Here is a 21,219-nt window from a genome sequence, read left to right on the forward strand (position 1 = left end):
AAACGGCATCGGATGGCAAAGCATAGGCGTAGATACTATACTGAAACAGATCACAGAGCAGTCCCACCGAAGCCAAAAAGAAATGCAGCAATCGTTCGACTCCGCTTTGAAGCTGAAGGTCAGAACATGAAGCCAGGCTTGCTAACCATTGGTCAAAGCATGATGCCTACCTCTGTGAGAGTGACAATTATTTTTCGAGACGTCTAGGAAAGAGCGAGTGGATAATTACCCCCTTGTACCTTCCAAAGACTTGTCTCGGGGCCGATCAGCAGTGGCAGTGGACGACCTCGACATGGAAGGAACAACGGACCTTTGGTCCCATGCACATTGCGGGACTGATTTGTCTCGCTCCTCAGGCTCCCACAACAGCTTCCACAACATCCAGAACAACACCTCACCAACAGTCCACAAGTCAACCGGCATCAGCAACAATGTCTTCCACTCACTGCAAGGCTTGCAAAATCATCCGCTGCTCTCCTACTCCTCCCAAGATCACTTGCTCATGCCCCGTCACAACACTCCACGGCACAGTCACTACGGTCCACAGTACCACCGAACCAATCAAGGCGGTAACCGTAGAACTTCGAGATCCTACGACGAGCAATGTTACAGATACCGTCACTACCCTTCAGCCAGCTCACGCCCCTGCCGAGCTTCCCTCGACTACCATTGTTCGGTGCTGGGTCACGTTTCCAAGTACGCCCAAGTCGGTACGAAGCCGACAGCGACCAGTATTCAAACACATGATCATATTCGCTTTGAGCGGTCTGATTGTGGGAATTATCATTGGCTGTTGGGGTTCTATGGCTTGCTCTCAGAGCTTTGCGCAAAAGGTACGTGCAATCTCCTTGATATCTGACCGATGATTCCTTCAGCATGGCTCGTCTAACGAAGCATTCCCAGTGATGCCCTTCACAACTGGCGGCGATATGCTGGGGTATTATTAAGGAAGACTAAGATTTGCTGGCTCTGGGTGTTTATACTGGTAGGGAGTGGTCGAATCACTGTGTTTGGTGGCATTTTGCGGGGTAACGGTGGTGTGCCCCGGTTGTCAAGGTCTTGTCGATCAACATCTGTACGCATCTCGTCGAATAAGAAAACTCTTCATGTTCACACTCAAGACTCATTACTTCAATTTCGGTTGCAATCTATACATTTGCCCAAAGAAACGCTGATCCCTGGTAAGCTCTGTCTTCTCATACGCCGGATAGATTGGCCGGCCCCCGCCCACTCAACTTACGCGAGATGGATGTATATGAAGATGATAACTGCCGGCAGCCTGAGTCTGAGCGCGTGTTGTTTGCTCCTCCTGAGGCGCTGTCGCACCAGAGCTCGGTTCCGTCGTTGAAGCTGTCAACGGGGGCGGAAAGCGAATATTGATCTGCTGGCAGAACTCATCCCGTCCGTCTGTCTTGAAGGAACGGTCAAGCTTTTGCGCTCAGGCCCTGATCCTGTCAACATCGTCCCGTGTTGTACATCCAGTTGTATCCAAGTTTGACACCTCGTTTAAACCGATGGATGATGCAGCAAATATGCATGCATGCAGGTATATATCAGCCACTCGCTTGGTAACATGCCGCTCCTCCCGCCAGTCACGTTGCGAGATGGACTTTGACAAGACCAGATTTTGCTACCGGGCGGGCTGGGGAACTTTTGTGGGTTGCTCGTGCGCACAGCAACCTTTTCCAAGATTTCCGCCTGAATGGTTCATATCTGGGGAGGGGATTAGGGGACCCGGCGAAGGAGGGGGGGGGGGGGCGCACTGACATTTGATCTGTCAAATTGTCTGAGATCTGGAATCTGGGGTATGCGGTGCATTTGTCTCGAATAAGCTTCCCGGGAGCGGAAGGAGGGACGATCCCAAATATCGGGAATTGGGTGAGCTCGTCAGGCTTCTGGCTTGGGAGTTCTAAAGGGGTCTTGATTGTAGGACGGGTCGCTTGAGTGAGTTCATTAAGGGGAGGAGCCCCCTATCCTTGCTGAAGTTGTTTATCCCGCTGGGATTTCTTGTTTTTTTTAAATTTTTACTTGATGCTTTGTTTCTTTTGTTTCTGACTGATAGCAAGTTTACGACGACAAACCAGCACGATGTCAGCGCTTACCCCGACTGATGCGCCTCCGCCGCCGCCGCCACCGCCAGATGGCCTACCTCCGGGCATTCCTGTCACCGAACGGGCGGCGCACCTTGCCCAGACCTTCATCGGCGTTACCTCAATACTGATGGCCTTGTGCCTGATCACCTTCTTCACGCGTATCTACCAACGGGTCTTTCCTGTGTTCAAGATGGGTCTGGACGACTGGTTCATCATTGTTGGCTTTGTAGGCCCTTCCTTCCTTCCTTCCTTCCTTCCCTTTCCCATAATCTCCACAGCCCTTGCTAACCCTAATATATGTCCAGATCCTAGCAATAGCAGACTGGTCCCTCCTCTTCCCGCTCATGGTCCCCAAACCAGGCTACATCCCCTTCTCCCGCGGCACCGAAGCCGGCAAGCACTCCTGGCTCGCCATCCCCGTCTGGGGGTTGGCCATGACGTGCATCAAGATCTCGATTGCGCTTACACTCTTACGAATCCGAGGCTCCGAAAGAAAGTGGAGGGTATTCTTGTACACCATCATCGTCATCCTGGCCATCTACGGGATAGGCAACACGATATTCTGCCTGGCTATCGCGTGCCAGCCGTTGCAGGCGGCTTGGGATGTGTTGACCCCCGGTGGGAGGTGTGTACCGGTGGAGGTAATGAAGGCCGTTTCTGATTTAGGTTCGGGGATCAACATCACGACCGATCTGCTGTTGAGTCTGACACCGATAACTTTCTTGAGAAAGCTGAACAGGCCGTTGAGGGAGAGGGTGTTTGTTTGCGTGCTGATGGGGATGGGGCTGTTGGCGAGTGTGAGCAGTATTGTCAAGACGGTTATCATCAAGGATTGGGGGGATCCGACGGCGGCGGTGGATGATTGGTGGGCTATGGGGGTTAGTATCTGTACTTGGACTGCGCTGGAGCAGCTCTTGGGGGTGTTGGCGGCTTGTGTACCGGCTATGAAGGGGGTGTTTCAACGGTGCTTGGGGGGGTTGGGGGTGGATATCACTGTTGGGGGGAGCAAGAGGCAGCGGTCGGGACAGGGGGGGAATTATTACTTGAGGACCTTTGGGAGGGGTAGGGGGACGGGGACAGTGAGGAGTGGAGGTGGTGATGGGGAGAGGGTCCGGTCGGGGACTTTTGAGAGTTTGGGGAGTTCTGGTGGGAATCGGTTCTCGAGTGTGAGGCAGGTTGGGGTTGTGAAGGATGAGGAACATGGGGCGGTGGCGGTGGTGGAGTATGACGAGGAGGTAGGAATTGATCTGCCCGAAATGAGGAGGCAGGCGTCGACAGTGAAGTCGGTGGATGGATCTGTTGGGAGAGGGGACTTGGAAAGGGGACACTCGAGGGGGTCGGAGGGTGAGAAGTTTCCTGCTCATGCTTTGTAATCTTGTAGTGGCTGTATACGATAGGTATGTATCAATGACATTTATGATACCAGACTCGATGGGCTTTACTGCTAAAGTTGTTATCACTCTGCCCTAGCCGTACTCGACATCCCCGTCGTGTCATGACAGTCGATGTACTCAAAGAATTCCTGGTCACGCTCAGGAACTAACACTTCATGAAAGACATCCTGACCTTTTCCCGTACTGATGAAAACCACCGAATATCGCCAGGTGGGTCGGGTGCTCTTTGCACCGGCGCTCAGGAGAGGCAAGGTCGTCAAAAGGGGCCAGCCCGAAAGTCTGATCTTTGTCAGCCGCCCCGGCTGCAGGGGTGATAAAAGTCTTCATGAATCAGAACTGGATGCATTGTTTCGAGGTACAACTTTCTCTCTTGCGGAGAAGTGTCAAGGCAGTCTTGTCCTGAGCGGATGACAGCCAGGTTCTTCTTGCCCGAGATGCGCCCCAATGACGGCGACGACCAATTGTGAAGTGTCTTTGGGAAACCCGCTCGTGGGAAGGAACAGAAGCCGACAACATCTGCGGTGCTTGCTGGAAGATGCCCAGTATATATCTAACCAAATCATTGAGTATTTCATCACCCATCTTTGCTTCTTTGCTTAATACCCCGAAACAATCGAACCTCTAGTAGTGAGGGGTCCCGTCATTTGCCGCCGTTCTCCATGCCAACACCATTTCGGGTCGCAGTCATCCAGGCGGAGCCCGTCTACCTCGACATGATGGCCACCATTGAGGAATCATGTCGTCTTAGCGCCGAGGCTGCCGCTGGTGGTGCCAAGCTTGTCGCATTTCCCGACCGCTGGGCTCCTGGGTACCCTCCGTGGATCTGGTAAGCTCTCTTGCTCTTCGACCCTCTTAAACTACCTACTGCTAACAAATGATGTCTCTGTAACTCAAAATAGGGCTCGGCCAGTCGACCATAAACTATACACACGATACGTCTGCAATGCCCTCCCAGTCGAATCAGAAGCTATGGACCGTGTCCAAGCGACCGCCGAAGAACATTCCATTTGCCGTGGTATTTGGCTTTGCCGAACGAAGCCCTACCCGCAGTCTCTACATCTCCCAGGCCATCATTTTCCCCCCAGGGCGAAGTCCTCCTGCACCGACGCAAGATCAAGTCAACTCATATGGAGCGCACCATCTTTGGCGACGGATCCGGCAACGACTTCGACAACGTTGCCGAGATTTACTTTGGCCCTGACCACGGCATGGTCAAAGTGGGATGTCTCGCTTCCTTGGAGCACACACAGCCGCTCCTCAAGTACCACACCATCTCCCAGGGCGAAAAGATTCATGTTGCCATGTGGCCGCCTGTGTCCCCCAGGGTGGCTAATGAGATGGGACGCTCTCATCCAATCTTATGGGATTAGACCGTGGGATGGGCCAAAATTGCCTCATTTTCCCGTGGGACAAGTCAAAACGACCCCCCGTCCTGTCTCACGTCTCATAAGACGAAGGGTATATTGTTGAGCCTTTTTTGGGCTACTAAAAAGTGGTGATTTTTGGACCTTTGGTGGTGAAGATATTGGGGGTGAGGCTTGTGGCTCTGTGGCCAATAATCCTGCCAAGATATCGGGCTGGAAAAACCCCCGGAAGTCTCATGAGCCAGTGAGATGAGCCAAACTGTGAGGGTTGTGGGATGAGCCGAAGGTCCGAAGCCATGGGATGGGATAAATCGAGGGTCATCTTATCTCAACTCATCTCATTAGCCACCCTGGTGTCCCCTAGGCCCGGAATTTTTATCGAGGTTTGTGGAACATGACGGCTGAGGGTGCGCAGAATCTATCCCAACCGTACGCCATTGAGAGTGCAGCCTATGTGCTTCACAGCACTGCTGTATGCAAACAGGAGAGCATTAGCCTGCTTCGGACGCGGCAGGGAATTGTTTGCTCAAAGCCTGGTGGTGGACACAGTTGTGTCATTGGACCTGATGGTAGACGCTTGACTAAGCGTCTCGGTAATGGACCTGATGGTATAAAGTATTTGGGGCCTATTGGTGTTGGCCTTGATACTCTGGGAGGTATCATATTTGCTGATTTGGACTTGACGAACTGCGTCACAGCTCGGGGTTTCTTGGATATTGTTGGCCACTATAGCCGGCCGGACCTCCTTAGGCTTGGTGTGGACAGCCGACAAAAGGAGCCGGTAGTTTCGAGAGGCTCTGTTCAGTACCTAGATGGAGGAGAGTAAAAAGGGGCCGATTGTCTATACTGGTTGTTACAGATCCATGACCATGAGTCACAAACACCTAGCGAACAAACAAGGGATGAGAGGGGAATAAGGAATTTCAATTGGCAAAGGAGGTAATTGTGAAACTCGGGGAAAAGCACAGTTTGTTAAGCGGAATCAATCAGCACCATCCAGCGCTAACATCATTAACCTGAGGATAGATAGATAGTACTTTCGAATTTCAAGCAGTAGCTCCAGAGTTATTCTACGCACTAGAGGACCACCACGTCTGTCATGGTGTCAGAGAAAAGGTATTCCAACAAAGCCCCATGGCACATCAAGTACACCGTCGATTCCCGCAACCCCTTTGTAACCAGCCAGCCGCCCCCGGCAGCCCATCCACAAGGAAGCACTACACCCACAGACAGACCCTTGACACCAAACCAAGCCGCGCCCCACTCCTTCTCTCGCGCCGGAGCGCAGAGACTAGCCAGGGAAGAGAGAGCCTCAACCGATTCCGCGCTGACAACAAGACCAACCCTACTCTGGCAACCCCAGTCCGTCCCCTCATCACCCACCCGATACGACCCCCTCCCTCCCCTCGCTCAATCCTCAAACCTGTCTCCCCCCGCAAATCCAAGACCCCGACCTCACCCAAAAAAACCGTCACCGTCAGCCGCTCCGCCATCGTGTCTTCCTCCTCCTCCTTCCCAGCAAAATTCATCTTCCACCTCCACGACCCAATCTCGACAAAACGCTACGCCGAACTCCACCTCTCTGTCCCGTCCTTCCACCGGACAGTCACGAGAATGGATCCGTTTAGGATTGATCACCACGACGTCCAGCCTGCGCAGATGGCTCCTGTTTATGACTTTGGTGATGGAGTTACAGACGAGTGGTGGGGTGTTTGACAGGAGTGATGCTCGTGCTTTGGAGTGGGGGTGTCATTTTAGGAGGAGCTGGGATCTTAGTCCGTTGCCGAGGGAGGAGGGAGGGCAGGAATGGGAGGGCAAGTTGAGGGTTTATGGGGATTTGGAGGGTAGGTTGGCTTGTGTTAACCGGAGGGGGGAGATTTGGGCTAGGTGGGTTACGAGGTTGGTTGTGAGGGAGATAGGGGGGTGGGTGGTGGAGATTGGGGAAGAGCGAAAAGGAGGAGGGTAAAGGGGAAGGTGTATCAGTGGTTTTGTGGAGAGGAGCACTGGGGAAGGATGGGGGGACGGTTTGAGGGGTGTTTGATTGATTTGGGGGAAGGGGTGGGGGGTAGGGTCAGGGGTGCAAGCAACAATGACTAGAAGCACCACACAAACAGCTTAGTCGTTTGTCAATCGCCTTTGTGACTCGTGCTTCATGACGTGTGTACATGTAACGAGTGACTCAAGCTGTGTCTAATGCGTAGATGGTGGATGTAATAAGGGATATCGCATTGTATTGCTTACTCAGGGGGCAATGTGCGCTTGGCGGCTTATGCTTTCAACGACCTTGATCCCTCCAGACATTTTCTTCAAAAGACTGAGTTCGAGCGATCACCCTAGCCCTTTAAGTCAAAGCCTGCTCACCAGTAATGGTTGACAACAGACAACAGCCCTCACGTATCGTCCCTGTAACATCCCCTTAACACCCTCATGATCCTTCGAGTGAGGTTAGGGGGCTCTCAGACACAGAACCTCCACTCACCCACTCTCAAGATCACATGGTTCAGCTTTCGTTCAAACTGTGCCTTCCCAGTATGACCGTCTTGCTCCTGACTTATCTCCATTGAGCAGACAAACGTCAGGGCCTGAGAGTTCACAAAACCATGGCAATCAGAATTCTAGTCCTCATCAAGATCTTTTCTCGGATCGTGGCATGTGGATTCCAGCCTACGAAGAAGAGGACATGGACGCCGTACTCCGCAAAGCTCGTGATATTTGGGACAGAGAAAAGCATTTTCAGAGCCCGGGTCACTTTCCCTGCAAGTTCGTCTTCCATCTGCACGATTACACACTAAAAGGGCGCTATTCAGAGCTCCACCTCGAAGCAAATTTGTTCTATGATGCCATCACTGGTGCGGAGAGGTTCATTCTGAGGGGTATTGTCTTAGCTCCTGCGCAGGTCGCCCCGATCGGGAATCTTCGCAGCATCAGCGAGCCGGAGTGCGACGAAGAGGAGAATGCGGCAGTTCGGTATGGTGCTTATCACAACAGAGTCTGGAAGTTGGAGGACAGGTCAGGGTGGAGTGGCCAGTTGAGGCTATATGGCAAGTTCCCCTCAGATATTGCTGATATCAATATGAACAACAAAGATGGCTTTGATGCATGGTTCCAGGCGCTGGAAGTGAAGCAAGTTGTGGGATCAGTTCCTGACAGAGAAAAGCCTGATACCAATGTAAGAGGGCAGATATATCGTTGGGTCTGTCCAAAGCCTGTGTGAAACAAGATCGACTTGTTCTCTTCAGAGATGAGGAGCATGAGGTTCGAGAAGTGGTGCTTGGTTGATGTCCCCAAGGACGAGATTCCGGATATCACTGACCATGTGTGGTGGGAGTAAACGGGATAGAGCCAGGACCGCAAAGTAGGGAGTAGTACTGGCTAGGTTAACAGTTGGCGGAGTTGGTTCCATACGTCAACCTACCTTTTTACCAGGTGCTCGTGTCCGGTATGGGGATGATGCCCCACCCTGTGCTTCCTCTCCTTTGCCTTGTCCAGCCAATAGAACGATCAACAGTCCTTTGCCCTATGCCACGTGATCAAGCAAACAAACACCACCAGAACAAACCATTTGCCAAATCATCACACGAACACTCGAATTTGAGCAAATATGCCGCGACGACTTCAGGATGGGTCCGAATGGAAAGAGACACCCTTCGACCTCGTGCCACAATGGACGCGAGACCCTTCCATTCCCGCCATCGAAGTTGTGTGTCGGGAGCACCTGAGCATCCCTCCGGAAGACCCCTGCACCGTGTTTTTCCACACCTCTGGTCTCTTTAACAAACTCTACATTGTTGAATACGCCCAACGCCGTGTCATCATGAGGGTCACGCTGCCTGTGTATCCCGGCCTCAAAACGCGTGCCGAAGTGGCCACACTGCGGTGGGTGCGCGAAAACACCATGATTCGGTTCCCGAGGCACTGGGCTTTGACGACAGTAACGATAATGAAATCGGATTTGAGTGGATCTTGATGGAGTTTATAGAGGGCACACCAGCACATACACGGTGGCGGACCATGTCGATGGAGCAGAAAGTCGCCTTCACAAAACAACTCGCGACATTCCAAGCTGAGCTTTCGGGCTTTGGGAAACCAGAGGCCATGCTCCGTGGAATAGGAACGCTGGAACTCCGGGAGTTTGAGAAGGGGAAAGAGATTCAAGGCCTGGGAAAGGTTGCTCCCGGTATGCTTGTGTCCCATGAGTTCTTTATGGGTGATCGATTTCAGTACGATATCCCAAGGGGTCCCTTTCACTCCAGCCGCGACTGGCTCACCGCAGAGTTGAACATCGTCATGCTTGACCAGAAAGCAATCATCGACAGCTCCGAGGACGAAGACGACAAAGAAGATGCTGAGGAGGTTATTACGGTGGCGCAGAAATTGCTCTCTCTTATTCCCAAAGTGTTCCCTCCCAACCTGGACGAGCCAGAGACAACAGTTCTTTACCACCACGATCTCCACCTTAAAAACATCTTGGTAAGCGAAGAAGGGGAAATCACAGCCGTTTTGGATTGGGAATGCGTCTCGGCCATGCCTCTCTGGATGACGACCAAGGTTCCCAGATTTCTTGATGAGCCTGTTCGAGAGGAGGAGCCGCAACGGGACACGTATGCCGATGAGACACCTGAGCAGGCTGCGGCCGCGGCAGAAAGGCGCCATGATCCGGACTACCTCGACAGTGAAGGCAAAAACAGCCTGTACTTCATCCATAAAATGGAGTACGAAGCAACGCAGTTGCGGAAAGTTTACAAAGCGACCTTGAGACAGTTATGGCCGGGTTGCCCGCAGGGAGAAGAAACCTTGATGGAGGTGAACTTCCACCATGCTGTATCACAATGCGACGGGATATGGGTGAAAATGGCAGGCAGATGGGCTGACCGCGTGCTGGCCGGTCAGTCCATACTGTTGGAGGACGCCTGACAAGACTGGCGTGAGGGGGTAGCCAGTGTAGTTGTGAGGCAGGCTCCTCCTGATCAATGTCAACTGCGTTTTTTGTTCAAAGATAAGTATTTAAAAAAAAAAGAGGACAGACAGTAGAGCAAAAACGATGTGTAGCCCCTCTGGGCTTGGAGAGGCAAAACGGTAAGGACATGATTTCGTCCAGGCTCGAACTGGAGACCTTCAGTGTGTTAGACTGACGTGATAACCAACTACACCACGAAACCTAGGATTGATGCATGTCATGATTGGAATTAACTCTCATGTGGGAGAACTATGAGAGACGGAAGGAGACACGCCGCATGAACATGTGCAAATTTGATTGATGACCGAATAAGCAAATTCCCCAATGCGGCCGCCAAAGTGCGTCTGACTCAGCGTCGCCTTGGTAAGATGTAAGCCGAATGGTGTGTCGCAGAATTCGGGGATCGCGGCACAATGTCACTGGGCGCCTCTGGGCCAGAAGACTGGTGGCTTGCTCGTCTAGGGCGCCAGGTGTGGTCGCCTGGGCACATCAATGGGCATGGCGTGATTCATGGCTGCCATCTTCTCGGCAGGTCGGCAGCTGTCTCTTTTCAGTATCTTTGCGACCCCCATCTCAATTTTACTTCATAGGTCTTAAGGCTTTTATCAGGACAAGACCCTGCGGTTCTCCCTTCCCGAAGTTGACAGCCACCCGCAATTTAACGATCGCCACCGAGGCAGATCATCAGCACTATGAGACAAGGCGTGAGAGCGCCTTCGGTGACCAGCACAATCCCTCACTCTCACTGGTCACGCTAACGGAAGCTGCAGTGATTCTGCTGTGGCACGGTCATTGCATGGCCTGGGCCGTCAATCCAGGCCGCCGGTATCTCTGCCATGTTGAGGAGATCGAATCATTGCAGTTAACCTTATCCCGACTGCATCTCAGCTCTCCATTGCCCCCCATGAGCGCGATTTTCGTCACCTCATCACTCTTTACAGTGATCAGTAATGTCCAACTAACGCCAATGCCACCATGCTTTTTGCTCGTTCACCAAGGACACCAACAAGTCTACCAACTCCAACTCCGCAAACACCCCATGTGCAAGACAACACACCACTAAGCCCAGAAAATGACACGACAAAAGTACCGCATCGATGGGGCCATTCCAGCATGATGCCCGTGGACGATGACTGTCTTCCCGAAGTCAGACAGTTCAGCGACTTGGAAGTCCCAACACATTATCCTCTTGGCGCCATCCCAGAGGCTGTCAATCAGGATGCTCTTCCCGAAGTCAAATCGCACATCGCCATCAGCGCCAACTTCAACCAACCACCAAGCTCACAACCGACATCGCGGCCAGCCACAGCAAGCCAAACACAATCGCAACCAACAACGACACTACCACCACGTCCCGGGTCAGCAAGACGAAAATTATGGATCGTTCTCGGGAGTGCCGTCGCCCTATTATTAGCAACCATAGCAATAGCACTTGGTCTCGGCTTGGGACTCGGGCTCAGCAAGAAAAATGATACTCCCTCATCCTCAACGTCCTCAAACACCACAGGATCCGCCTGCCAAAGTGATAGCACAAGAATCTTCCGACGGACAATGGCTGCTGCCGTCTTCAACGGTTCTCTCCACATCTTCTCCCGAGGCCGAGACAGCAACATTTGGTTTCGCTCGTGGGGAATTCAACCTGAAGGAAATAATGCCCCCGCAACTTGGACCACCGACTGGGTAACCCTTGCCGAAGGTCCCGGCATGGAGCTCATGCCCTTCATCGGGGCACCAACAGTCATCACCTCGACAGACGGGAGCCGCATGGATGTCTTCGCCACAAGCACCATGTCAGGCAATGTCAACACGATCAGGTTCACAAAGGCCAATCGGACGACGGAGTGGGAAAGTCTGGGAGGTTTCGGTCTCAGCTCTATCGCGATTTGCAATTCACCCTTGGCGGACAACTCGTCAGCACCGACATACGACATGTGGATGTTGGGGAAGAATTCGACGACCGTTATCAAGAACACTTGGGACACTTCCAAGGAGATAGGTGGCTGGGACGAGACGAGTATTCCCGTCCTCGCCAGTTCCGGAACAAGCCCTGCCGTTATCTGCAGCAAGCACGACCCTGAATATACCGTCTTCACCTTTGGCCAAGGGACAGACGAGCTAAGAAGCACTCGTTTTTCCACCGCTAACAATATCTGGAGCTCATGGAATCCATGGGGCCACAATTTCCGTGGAGATCCGGTGGCAGTCTCCGTCGATGAGGGTCGCGTGATATACTTTTTTGGTGTGGGGACAAACTCGAACATGTATCACTTTACCTGGGAGGAGGGCATCGAATCGGAGCCAAGGTCTATCGGGGGTAACTGGAGCAGTATCCCCAGTGCAGTGGTCATCGGCGCCGGGACCAAGGATGAGCAGATCCACGTCGTTGCGTTGGATCAAGAAAGAAAGCTGCAGCATAGAACCTTTGGTGATTTTGGTGGAGGGCGAAAGTGGCAAGCTACCAGGTGGGAGAAGCTGGAGAAGAAAGGGAATAGTGCCCCGCTGGTGTTTTCATATCCGGATGCAAAGGGCAAGGAACAGATTGGGTTGGCGATGTTGGATGATGATAATCATCTATTGTTTGCCACTTGGGAGGCGAGTAATGATACTTTGTGGGTGAAGTCGATTTCCTGGGTACAGGCTGAGGGTTACTTGATTAATGAGAGCGTTTGCATTTGAGGGGCAATGTGGAGCCCGCTGCCCCATGCCTGTATCATATATCTATCTATGCCCATTCACCTTCTTGACAAGGTTCAAATAGGCCCGTGGCTTTGAGTTTATATCTTGCTCACATCCCCCAAGCTCCCATCCACAAAGGTTACTTGAGCACTACAGCGGTGCCCGCAACAATACTTCCACCTTTAGCCATTTGTCCTGTGCGGAGACCCTTGCTGATATTGGCCTTGCCGCCATAGGCGAGGCCGGCAATCGCCTGGTGGCCCCTAGCGTCACCTCCAAACCCCCTTTCCACCCCAAAGGTTGCCCTCCTCGTCAATCTCACCGCCATGGCCCCTGCCTCAACCTATCCCTCTTTTTTTGGCGACGGCCGTTGCCCCCATCGCAAACCCGCCGTTGGTTACTGCCACGCTCGAGTCTTATCGAAACTCGAGAGGCCCGGGCTTTCCCGTCTTACCGTGGCGGAAGACATACGCGAGAGTCTGGCTGAGGTTGGTGATCACCTTGCCCTCAAACCAGACTGTCACCTCACCGGTCACCGGTTACGTGTCTGCTGCAAGCCTGGCTTTGATCTCTTTGAGAGTGCTGTCATCGCGTATGTCTTCGTATTCACCCTCGCCCACACCCTCCTTGGAGTTCTTCTTTACTGCATACATTGCGGTGGTCAGCAAGACATAGAAATAAGCTGAAGGGCTGACAGGGATGAGGCATCACATACCGGGACGGTATCTGTACACCACTGTGATCTTGGTGAAGCGAGGCATCTTTGCTGATGTTTTGTTGGTTGTGCGCTTTGGTTCTAGACTTGTGGACGGTTGTTGTTAGATCCAGAAAGCTGGTTCTTGATGCTCCTGTTCTACCAAAGTGGTCGTGGAAGAGTTACGGAGATGCACACGGAGCTGGGGCACGTGCTGGAGATGCGCGCGGCGGGGATGCCCGGGTCTCGGTCGGACAAAAACCACAAGGAGGCGTGAACACAGGCCAAGACCACCCCCCCGCGCACCAAGACAACCAACGCGACAACTAATGCAGCCCTGGAGATCCAAAAAACATCGACATAGAGAAGCAACTGGAAGGAATCGGTCAACTGGGACTGAAAGGAGGAGACGCCCGGGGCGGAGATGCCCGTGGCGACAATCACGCTCAGGGAGGAAACGCCTATGGCGGAGACGCAGTTGGACATCGACTAGCTTAGGCAATGCGTGGAGAACTACCTACACCAAACCACGAGGCTACATCATGCCTGCGACTCGAACCACAAATTCTCTTTGGCTGTGTTCTAGTCAGAGACTGCCTGCCCTGGATGGTAGAGAAAAGTCGGGCACCGCACAAAGCAGAGGCGAGGGGTCGGGCAATTAGATTGAGTATTGTTTTCGTGTTTGACGGAGTAGTCGTTGTGGGGATGGAGAGTGGAGAGCCTTGAGTGTCTTCTCTGACCAAATGGTACCATTGCACTCAGATTCCAACAGCCTTTCACATGACTTCAGGCTCCTTTCTCAATTTTCATGATCATTGGGGTGGGTTTCTGTCCCTACCTCTGAGTACCTACGGTACCTAGGTACGTGGTTGACAGGTAAGTCTACCTTGGCATGACAGTTGCGATGGCAGACAAGCTGGCCGCCCAACTAAAGGCTTTGGGTACTTTCGATAGTGACTCTGGCATAGTTCTCTTACGCTCGGAGAAGCAGCAAGAGATAAAAGAATATGCAACAATCCTGTGGTTCTCAAGATCCCAAGAGTTTTGGAAACAGCAAACTTATCACGAGTTGGTTGGACAGTTAGCCGATCTATATGCACTCTCTCAAGTCTTCAGAAATAATGGCCCCTTCCTTACGCGCATCCCAGCCGCCCCAGCCGCCACAGCCGCCTCCTCCAGGAGGGCAACAGTCCTTACCACAGCTGCCCAAGCGGCCAGAGACGGCAGGCTCAAGAAGTATGAAGCCACTGGAGAGTATGGAGCTGACATGGCCCGACGACTGCGTTTTGATGGGACCCGACGCTGGATTCGAGTCCTTTCTTCAAGATGACTTGTTGGGAGGCAACTACCCCTGGGCCAACGTCCCGGTGAGCTCCAGTCAGGTCCCGATTCTGGAGGAACAACCTGGCGGTTATGGCGTGCCGAGGCGCCTCTTTTTCCGGCCTCAAGTGACCATCAAGGTCTATAGCACTGATGACTCGAGCATGAGCGCAAGTGTAAGTGGCAGTGTATCGGTCGCCAAAGCAACGGGGAGGGATCGGGGAAAGGTTCAGGCTCGGGGAAAGGTTCGGGTCTTGGGGCCGGAGTTGGTTCAGGCAAAGGCATAGGGGCTGGTGTAGGCACTGGAATAGGTGCCGGGGTTGGCTCAGCACGGGCATAGGGGCGGGAATAGGAGCTGGAATCGGTGCAGGCACGGGCGTAGGAGCGGGACTGGGGGCGGGTATGGGAGTTGGCGCTGGTGTAGGCACCGGAGTTGGCTCAGGGACAGGTGTTGGGGTGGTCGCAGCTGAAGGAACGGGTGTGGGCGTTGGGGCCGGAGAGGGCGGTTCAGGTACGGGAGGTGATAGCAAGGAGGGGGAGGGTGGTGTTGGCACCGGCGAAGGGGGGTCAGGTGCTGGAGGTAATGGTAGAGGGGGAGAGGGCGGCACTGGGACCGGTGAAGGAGGTTCCGGCATCGAGGGCGATGCGCGCGGGGGCAACGCTCAAATTGATGGAAGCGGAGTGCCCTGGGGTCCGGCTTGGGGGCGCGATTTGGGCCCGGGTGGGGATCATGGTCGGGAGGGTCGGGGTCTTCGTACTGGACTGGGAAGCGAAGGCGAATGTGAAGATGAAGGGGTGTAGCCTGGGGACACGCAGAGTGACAACCGGAGACGGAAACTCTGTCGAAAAAGGTTGAGCAGCTCTCGGCACTAGTCTCGAGTCTTTCGAATTTTCCAACACACCCAGCTCCTCTAGCGATGGAGTCTGGGGTCTGGGACACTGGCGTCCGGCCATGGCAGCAGGCCCAGTCACGTATCAACTTCAGCACACCGTTTACCTCGGTGCCCTCTGTGGTGCTTGCTATCAGCTCGGTTGAAATACCTAACGGGTCCGATTGGCGCATCAAGACATACGCAACTGGCATTGACTGTAAGGGGTTCACCGCTCATGCCAACAGTTGGGGCCATACCTTGTTATACTCGTGCAATATCTCATGGATTGCAGTCGCAGCCGCTTAATTGCCTAGGGATAGTGGCCATGGAAGTCTGCGAACTGCCCCTGTTAGTGTTATGCTGTTCAGTTCAGTTGGCCTTGGGTGTACATGAAAGGATAGAGTTGAGCCTGTCGTCTTGAACTCACGTAAAATGTTAGGTAGTTATCGTTGGCCACGGGGTTTGGCGAGAATTGGAACAGCAGTTTTCACATCAGGTAAGGTTGCCAGAACCTGCATGGCGACTACCTAGTACTGCAAGTCCAAATTCTTTGTTTTTTTATGTCTGCCGCTTGGGTGGTGAACTAAGGTAGGTAGGCACCTATCCCTTGATGTTCAATGGTACGGATGAATAAAATGCGCTTGGAAGGGTATTGGGAAACCTGAAGGTTTATTTTTGACACGTCTCGAGCTTCTGATAGGTAGGATTTGGCATGGTTTGGAGTCGATGAAGGCAAGGTAGCATAGAAGCTTTGCCTCGTGGTTGGAGAGTAATTCCTAACATTTGTAAAACTAGGTAGCGTAACCCCTGATCCTTAATGAGCGTATATTCGTGATATCTAAGTCCATTCCCATCCTAATGACCCGTTCCATAGTATCCTCAAAGGAAATCCATAACCCCTCCCAATATTCCATCCGCATTATATGAAATCATCATTCATCAACCCCTTCCACACCCAAAATCACCCCGGCCTCTAATTCCCAGTATAAGGGTTGACCCAGGGTCTGCACTTATTCGCAGCACAGAATCCATTGCAGCAAGGTCCCACATACTGCCCATTGCGATAGCAGTCTCCATACACAGGCAAGCAGAAGCCCTGGCACCTCACGCTCTTGATCGGCTGCGGCGGGCCGACAAACAGCTGGTTCAGGCCTCCAGAGGAGATACCCTGCTGCAGGGCCTTCTCGCCGTCGGTGTAGAAAGTGCAGAAGCCGGAGATGTAGTAAGACGATTCGATGATGGAGATGGAGAGGACGTTGTCTATCGTCATGTTAGTGGGAACAGGTGTTGGTGGAGAGGAGGGAGGAACATACTGGTGAAAACCTCCGAACCATCAGCAGGCAAGGTCAAGGAATACTCCGCCGGACCACCCTTGAACTTGATAGAGACAGTCTGAACGTCGCGCTCCTCGATGACGGGGATTGCGGTAGCAGAGGCCAGCCCGACGGCGGCGAGGAGAAGGGTGAGATACTTCATGATTTTGTGTATGCTCAAGTGAGATAGATGTTGTAATCGTTGCAAGAGATGTTGTGATCTGGTCTATCAAGCTTTTGTATCTTCAAGTCGGGAGACAACACCTCCCTTTATACTTTTAGTTTCACCCTCTCTCTTGATAGTAACGCGCTCCATCGGGTGACGTGACTCCATCTACTTCCATCATCGATCCCACTTCCACCCGACCAACCCGAAGATATCCCTCACCCGGCATCCCAAAACTGAGAATGCCTCCCATCACTCTACCGCCTGTGCAAAAATGTCACCTTCACTCAAATCGATAGTTCAGCTCAACACGATGTCACCTCTTCGGTTAGCCTCCCAGCAAAAGTGAATGCGACCCGGGAACAAAAAACGTGGAATACGAGGCAGTGCGTCAATCCCTGGCTTGGCATTGGTGGAGCTAGTCACACAACCTCTCCCCATCACCTCAGCTGACCACGTGCATCCTTCTCTCTACTCGGTCCCAGAGCTTCAATCGTGTGTTGTGAACTGCTCGTTTCTCGTAATGCCTTCGGACTAGTCCTAGTCAGACCATGGGTGCTGTTGTCAAGGGTCCGATCTGGGTTTGGTGCGATGGTTAGTTATTTTCGGTGACATCAACATGGAGATCAACCAATCGCGAATTTTTCAAACAGGCCTGATAGTTTTAAACCTGCGCCCTCCCGGCCCGTCATCAAAAAAATATTATCCACTCACCAGCCCTATCACTGCATCAAAGGCGTTCTGTACCACCTCTCATGTCTCTCCGTGCCAAGGAAGCAAACAAATGAAACCCCAAAGAACAATATCAAGGACTATATTCTCCGGCAGGCACAGCATGTGTTAACACGACAGATGTCAGCCCAGAAACAAGCTACCTGCAGACCGGCTGCATGAGGTCCCGTCGATCATCAATATCCCCGCTGTGGGTTTGGCATAGTGTAGCTCTATACGAAGAGACCCATTTATACCATTGGTCAACCCACCAGTAGCGTGGCTTTGGTAAGACGGCGTATTCTCTCTCCAGAATCCCCATACCCCAGATATCTAGCTCTCGGATTTCGGGTCGTCGGTATAGGCAGGGAATGCTTATTGTTGAGTGTTATTCGTCGACGGATATTGGTTGTGTTGTCAGACTTCGGTAACCGAGTAGATGATCGAGATCAGGTGGCCATCCTTTGTTTTTACCGCGATAGCCGAATGCAGGATTTCCGAGACTCGAGCTGTTGTGATATCATCTAGCCTGTGAGAGTCAGTGAGTGGGGATCAGGTCAGGAAAATTGAATGTCTAAAGAAACAATGGATTGTAGCATAAACCAAACAGGGGTATTAACGACAGCAAACATTCCAACTGGCAACTGCCCATCTCTAGATCCTCATTTTCGTCCCCCACACAAGCCCGACAAATGCCAAAATCCTGTAGATCGTCCCAATACCCACCAAAATCCCCATATTCTGCCACAGCCCATCCAGACGAAACCCTGTCATGAACGCCGCTGATTCAATGTCGTAGAGATACCCCAATGGTGACACAAGCTGCCCAAAATAAATCTCCGCCAGCCACACGCCCGGACTCATCCTCCACAACCACTCCATTTTCCTATAACACCTCAGTCAACATGTGAAACACAACACCACCTCAATGAGAAAAAGACTCACCAGTTTCGCACACTGCTCAACGGCGGCGCTGCTCCGCTCAAAATGCCCACAATCAACGCAATCATCGTTGCAAACAGCGGTGCATCCTCCCTCTTGACCACCATGCTAATCACACTCGCCAGTCCAAAAATGCAATAGAAATACCACAAATTCGCGGCAAAGCCCAATCCCCATCCCATGATAGGTGTGCTCAACAACCACAACGGCACCGTAAAGTGCATGCACGCCATCGTCATTCTCGGCAAAACAGACACACTCTTCGCCATGAAATACGCCAGCCTCGAGTGCCCCGCCTCCGCCTCTCTCCTGTGCAACAGCATCTCCTCGGAAAACACCCGCACCCCCGGAGCGGCTGAGACAAGACCTATAGCAATGGCTGTCAACAACGCCATCTCGGGGGCTGACTTGAAGTCTGATGCAGTCGAAAGAATCTCATAGGGCCGGTGGTAAAGTCCCATGAACAACACACCATTCTTCGCATTCTCTGCCAGACCCAACAGAAACCCAGCAAGGGCGGCAAGCCCAACTTCAAACCAAAAAACGGACAGGTTGCGGTATTGCTGAAGAAACGCGCGGGATAGACATAGGGTGAACTGCTTGAGCCGTGAGGCTCCGCGTTTCTTGAGGAGTCGGCCAAGGGGTGCCTTGCTTGCGTTGAAATTCCCGACAGCCAGAACTGAAGCACTGCTTTGACGGAGCTTTGACTTTGCAGTGGCCAAGTTGACAGTAAAGGGTGACACAGGTCTTACCACCGAGACACGAGTATTCCTCCGCTCATTGTCGTCGTCTCCCGCAGTCGACGAACCACTCTCAGGGCTACCAGGCCGCGACACCTCCATCGTGGGCACCACCGGACTCTGAATCTCCTTCCGGCACGCAACCCAGTTAGCAATCAAAGCATCCTTTGAGATATCCCCAGACGTCTTGTACGCCCTTCCATTCCCAGTGATGATATCCGTCACCACATCACCATAGTTGGCATGTTTCGGAAAGATGTAACCAAACTTCTCAAAGAAGGGCTGAACACCCGACTCTGGCCCTTCGTAGAGCTGCTGGCCATTGGCGAGTAAAATCAAGTCATCCAACATTTCAAAGATCTCCATTCTTGGCTGATGGATGATGGCAATCACAGAAATGCCAAGTCTCGCAATAGCCTTGAGGGTGCGCATTATGGAGCTTGCTGACGTGGCGTCAAGACCAGATGTTGGCTCATCCAGAAATATCGCCATTGGTGCTGCGGCAAGTTCCATACCAATGCTGACACGCTTCCGCTGACCACCGCTGATGACAGGCTTTCCAACACTGCCAACCAGAGAGTCCCGGACATGGGAGAGCTCAAGGCAGTCAATGACCGCGGTAACATGGTTCTCAATTTCTTGGGAAGTCCAAGTGCGAGGAAGGCGTATCCGTGCAGAGTGCATAATGTTCTCCCGCACTGTCAGGTCGGGAAGAACGATGTCGTCTTGGGGGACATAGCCGATCAGCTTCTTGTACCGCGCCAGCTTCCCAGGTACTCCGTTGACCTCCACCTTGCCGTGAGTGTACTCAATCTTGCCCATCAAGACATTGACAAATGTTGATTTCCCTGCTCCAGAACCGCCCATGACCGCAGTGAGTGTACCGCTTCGGATGGAGCCAGTGATATCCTGCAGAATTGGGCGACTGGTTCCTTTTGGCTGAAACGCAAGCTGAGAATAACCGAATGATAGACCGATATCAGAAGCATCAGTTGCCTTGCGCATCGAGTCGATGAAGGCCCTAATCTGGGGCGGAAGGCTCTTCTCCAGGTCTTCTCCTTGTGGGCTCATAATTCCCTCCGGGTTTCGATACGACCGGACAGGCATGGTCAAGGCTTCTTGAAAGCCAGCCCAAACATCTCCCCTACCAGGCGGTGGATGACTGCCCACAGCTCGCATCTCATGGTCCATATCATCTGAGCTCTCACCCTCCTCTGATATCCTTTTGTACTTGCGCCGGGTTACTGCCCTCGCTAACCCAACCACTGTCGACTCCGGCTTCTTCGACAAGCTGCTGTGATGAACCTGGGCGCTCGATGAAAGACGACTGCGGAACCGGAGGATGATGATTCCAATGATAATAAAAATGTCGAGAGCAATCAAGACCCCAAGAGGGATGAAGTATCGTTCGTACGAGGAGCCCTCAGGGCAAAGACTGCCAGCAGCACAGGGGGTGGGTGTCGCTGCTCCAGGCTGGCAATAGTGGCCGGCTGGGCAGCTAAAGGTAGTCTTGCCACCTGGAGGGCAGTAATTCCCAGCTTGACAGATGATGGGCTCGAACGGCCCCATCCCAATGTTCGTCCCATCGATAGCGCATGCGTGGTAACCCAATCGAGCCATCTGGCATTCGGCAAATGGGGGACAAAACTGCGGCAATGAGTTGACGGTATTGTTTTGGCCTGTTCGAAGTGAAGTTAGCGAGCTAGCAACTCGATCCCATACTAGCGGAGAAACGGACACTGAAAGCCAGGAAGACATCCCCTCGTCTTCCAGTCGTCCACATCCTGCAACCTCAAGGGTACTGCGCCAGGTCTCCAACATGGGGCTGCGTCCACTGGAGCTTCGTTTCTGTCTCGCTGCTCTACGGCACGGTAGTATGATGTCGAGAATGAGGTTCGATTTTCTCCCGTGCAGGCTTGGTCCCAAACACCCAAGCCATCCGTTCCAGGGACCAAAGACGAGGATTCGTGATCCCAT

At 52.8% G+C, this 21,219-nt stretch overlaps 8 protein-coding genes across 8 annotated transcripts, besides 1 other annotated feature; 6 read left to right on the forward strand and 2 right to left on the reverse strand.

The window, feature by feature from the left end:
* Positions 1–292: 292 nt before the first annotated feature.
* On the forward strand, positions 293–947 carry PODANS_5_12890 (uncharacterized protein; the record flags this gene model as incomplete). The annotated part of the gene is made up of 2 exons (XM_001904359.1): positions 293–833; positions 904–947. 2 exons carry the CDS (start codon positions 293–295, stop codon positions 945–947), a joined length of 585 nt encoding a protein of 194 aa, XP_001904394.1.
* Positions 948–2,088: 1,141 nt separating this feature from the next.
* On the forward strand, positions 2,089–3,466 carry PODANS_5_12880 (uncharacterized protein; the record flags this gene model as incomplete). The annotated part of the gene is made up of 2 exons (XM_001904360.1): positions 2,089–2,319; positions 2,399–3,466. The coding sequence occupies 2 exons, from the start codon at positions 2,089–2,091 to the stop codon at positions 3,464–3,466; spliced, it is 1,299 nt and encodes a 432-aa protein (XP_001904395.1).
* A 680-nt stretch (positions 3,467–4,146) lies between these two features.
* PODANS_5_12870 (uncharacterized protein) lies at positions 4,147–4,857 on the forward strand (the record flags this gene model as incomplete). Its single annotated transcript, XM_001904361.1, has 3 exons — positions 4,147–4,313; positions 4,387–4,463; positions 4,526–4,857. The coding sequence occupies 3 exons, from the start codon at positions 4,147–4,149 to the stop codon at positions 4,855–4,857; spliced, it is 576 nt and encodes a 191-aa protein (XP_001904396.1).
* Positions 4,858–5,245: 388 nt separating this feature from the next.
* Positions 5,246–5,677, forward strand: PODANS_5_12860 (uncharacterized protein; the record flags this gene model as incomplete). Its single annotated transcript, XM_001904362.1, has 1 exon — positions 5,246–5,677. One exon carries the CDS (start codon positions 5,246–5,248, stop codon positions 5,675–5,677), a length of 432 nt encoding a protein of 143 aa, XP_001904397.1.
* A 2,775-nt stretch (positions 5,678–8,452) lies between these two features.
* Positions 8,453–9,765, forward strand: PODANS_5_12850 (uncharacterized protein; the record flags this gene model as incomplete). The annotated part of the gene is made up of 2 exons (XM_001904363.1): positions 8,453–8,713; positions 8,809–9,765. 2 exons carry the CDS (start codon positions 8,453–8,455, stop codon positions 9,763–9,765), a joined length of 1,218 nt encoding a protein of 405 aa, XP_001904398.1.
* A 171-nt stretch (positions 9,766–9,936) lies between these two features.
* Positions 9,937–10,010, reverse strand: a tRNA (tRNA-Val).
* A 773-nt stretch (positions 10,011–10,783) lies between these two features.
* On the forward strand, positions 10,784–12,484 carry PODANS_5_12840 (uncharacterized protein; the record flags this gene model as incomplete). The annotated part of the gene is made up of 1 exon (XM_001904364.1): positions 10,784–12,484. The coding sequence occupies one exon, from the start codon at positions 10,784–10,786 to the stop codon at positions 12,482–12,484; it is 1,701 nt and encodes a 566-aa protein (XP_001904399.1).
* A 3,859-nt stretch (positions 12,485–16,343) lies between these two features.
* On the reverse strand, positions 16,344–16,846 carry PODANS_5_12830 (uncharacterized protein; the record flags this gene model as incomplete). The annotated part of the gene is made up of 2 exons (XM_001904365.1): positions 16,344–16,630; positions 16,684–16,846. 2 exons carry the CDS (start codon positions 16,844–16,846, stop codon positions 16,344–16,346), a joined length of 450 nt encoding a protein of 149 aa, XP_001904400.1.
* Positions 16,847–18,214: 1,368 nt separating this feature from the next.
* Positions 18,215–21,219, reverse strand: PODANS_5_12820 (uncharacterized protein; the record flags this gene model as incomplete). The annotated part of the gene is made up of 2 exons (XM_001904366.1): positions 18,215–18,446; positions 18,506–21,219. 2 exons carry the CDS (start codon positions 21,217–21,219, stop codon positions 18,215–18,217), a joined length of 2,946 nt encoding a protein of 981 aa, XP_001904401.1.

The sequence above is a fragment of the Podospora anserina genome, chromosome 5, assembly GCF_000226545.1.
Source record: "Podospora anserina S mat+ genomic DNA chromosome 5, supercontig 3".
In the NCBI taxonomy this organism is placed as follows: domain Eukaryota; kingdom Fungi; phylum Ascomycota; class Sordariomycetes; order Sordariales; family Podosporaceae; genus Podospora; species Podospora anserina.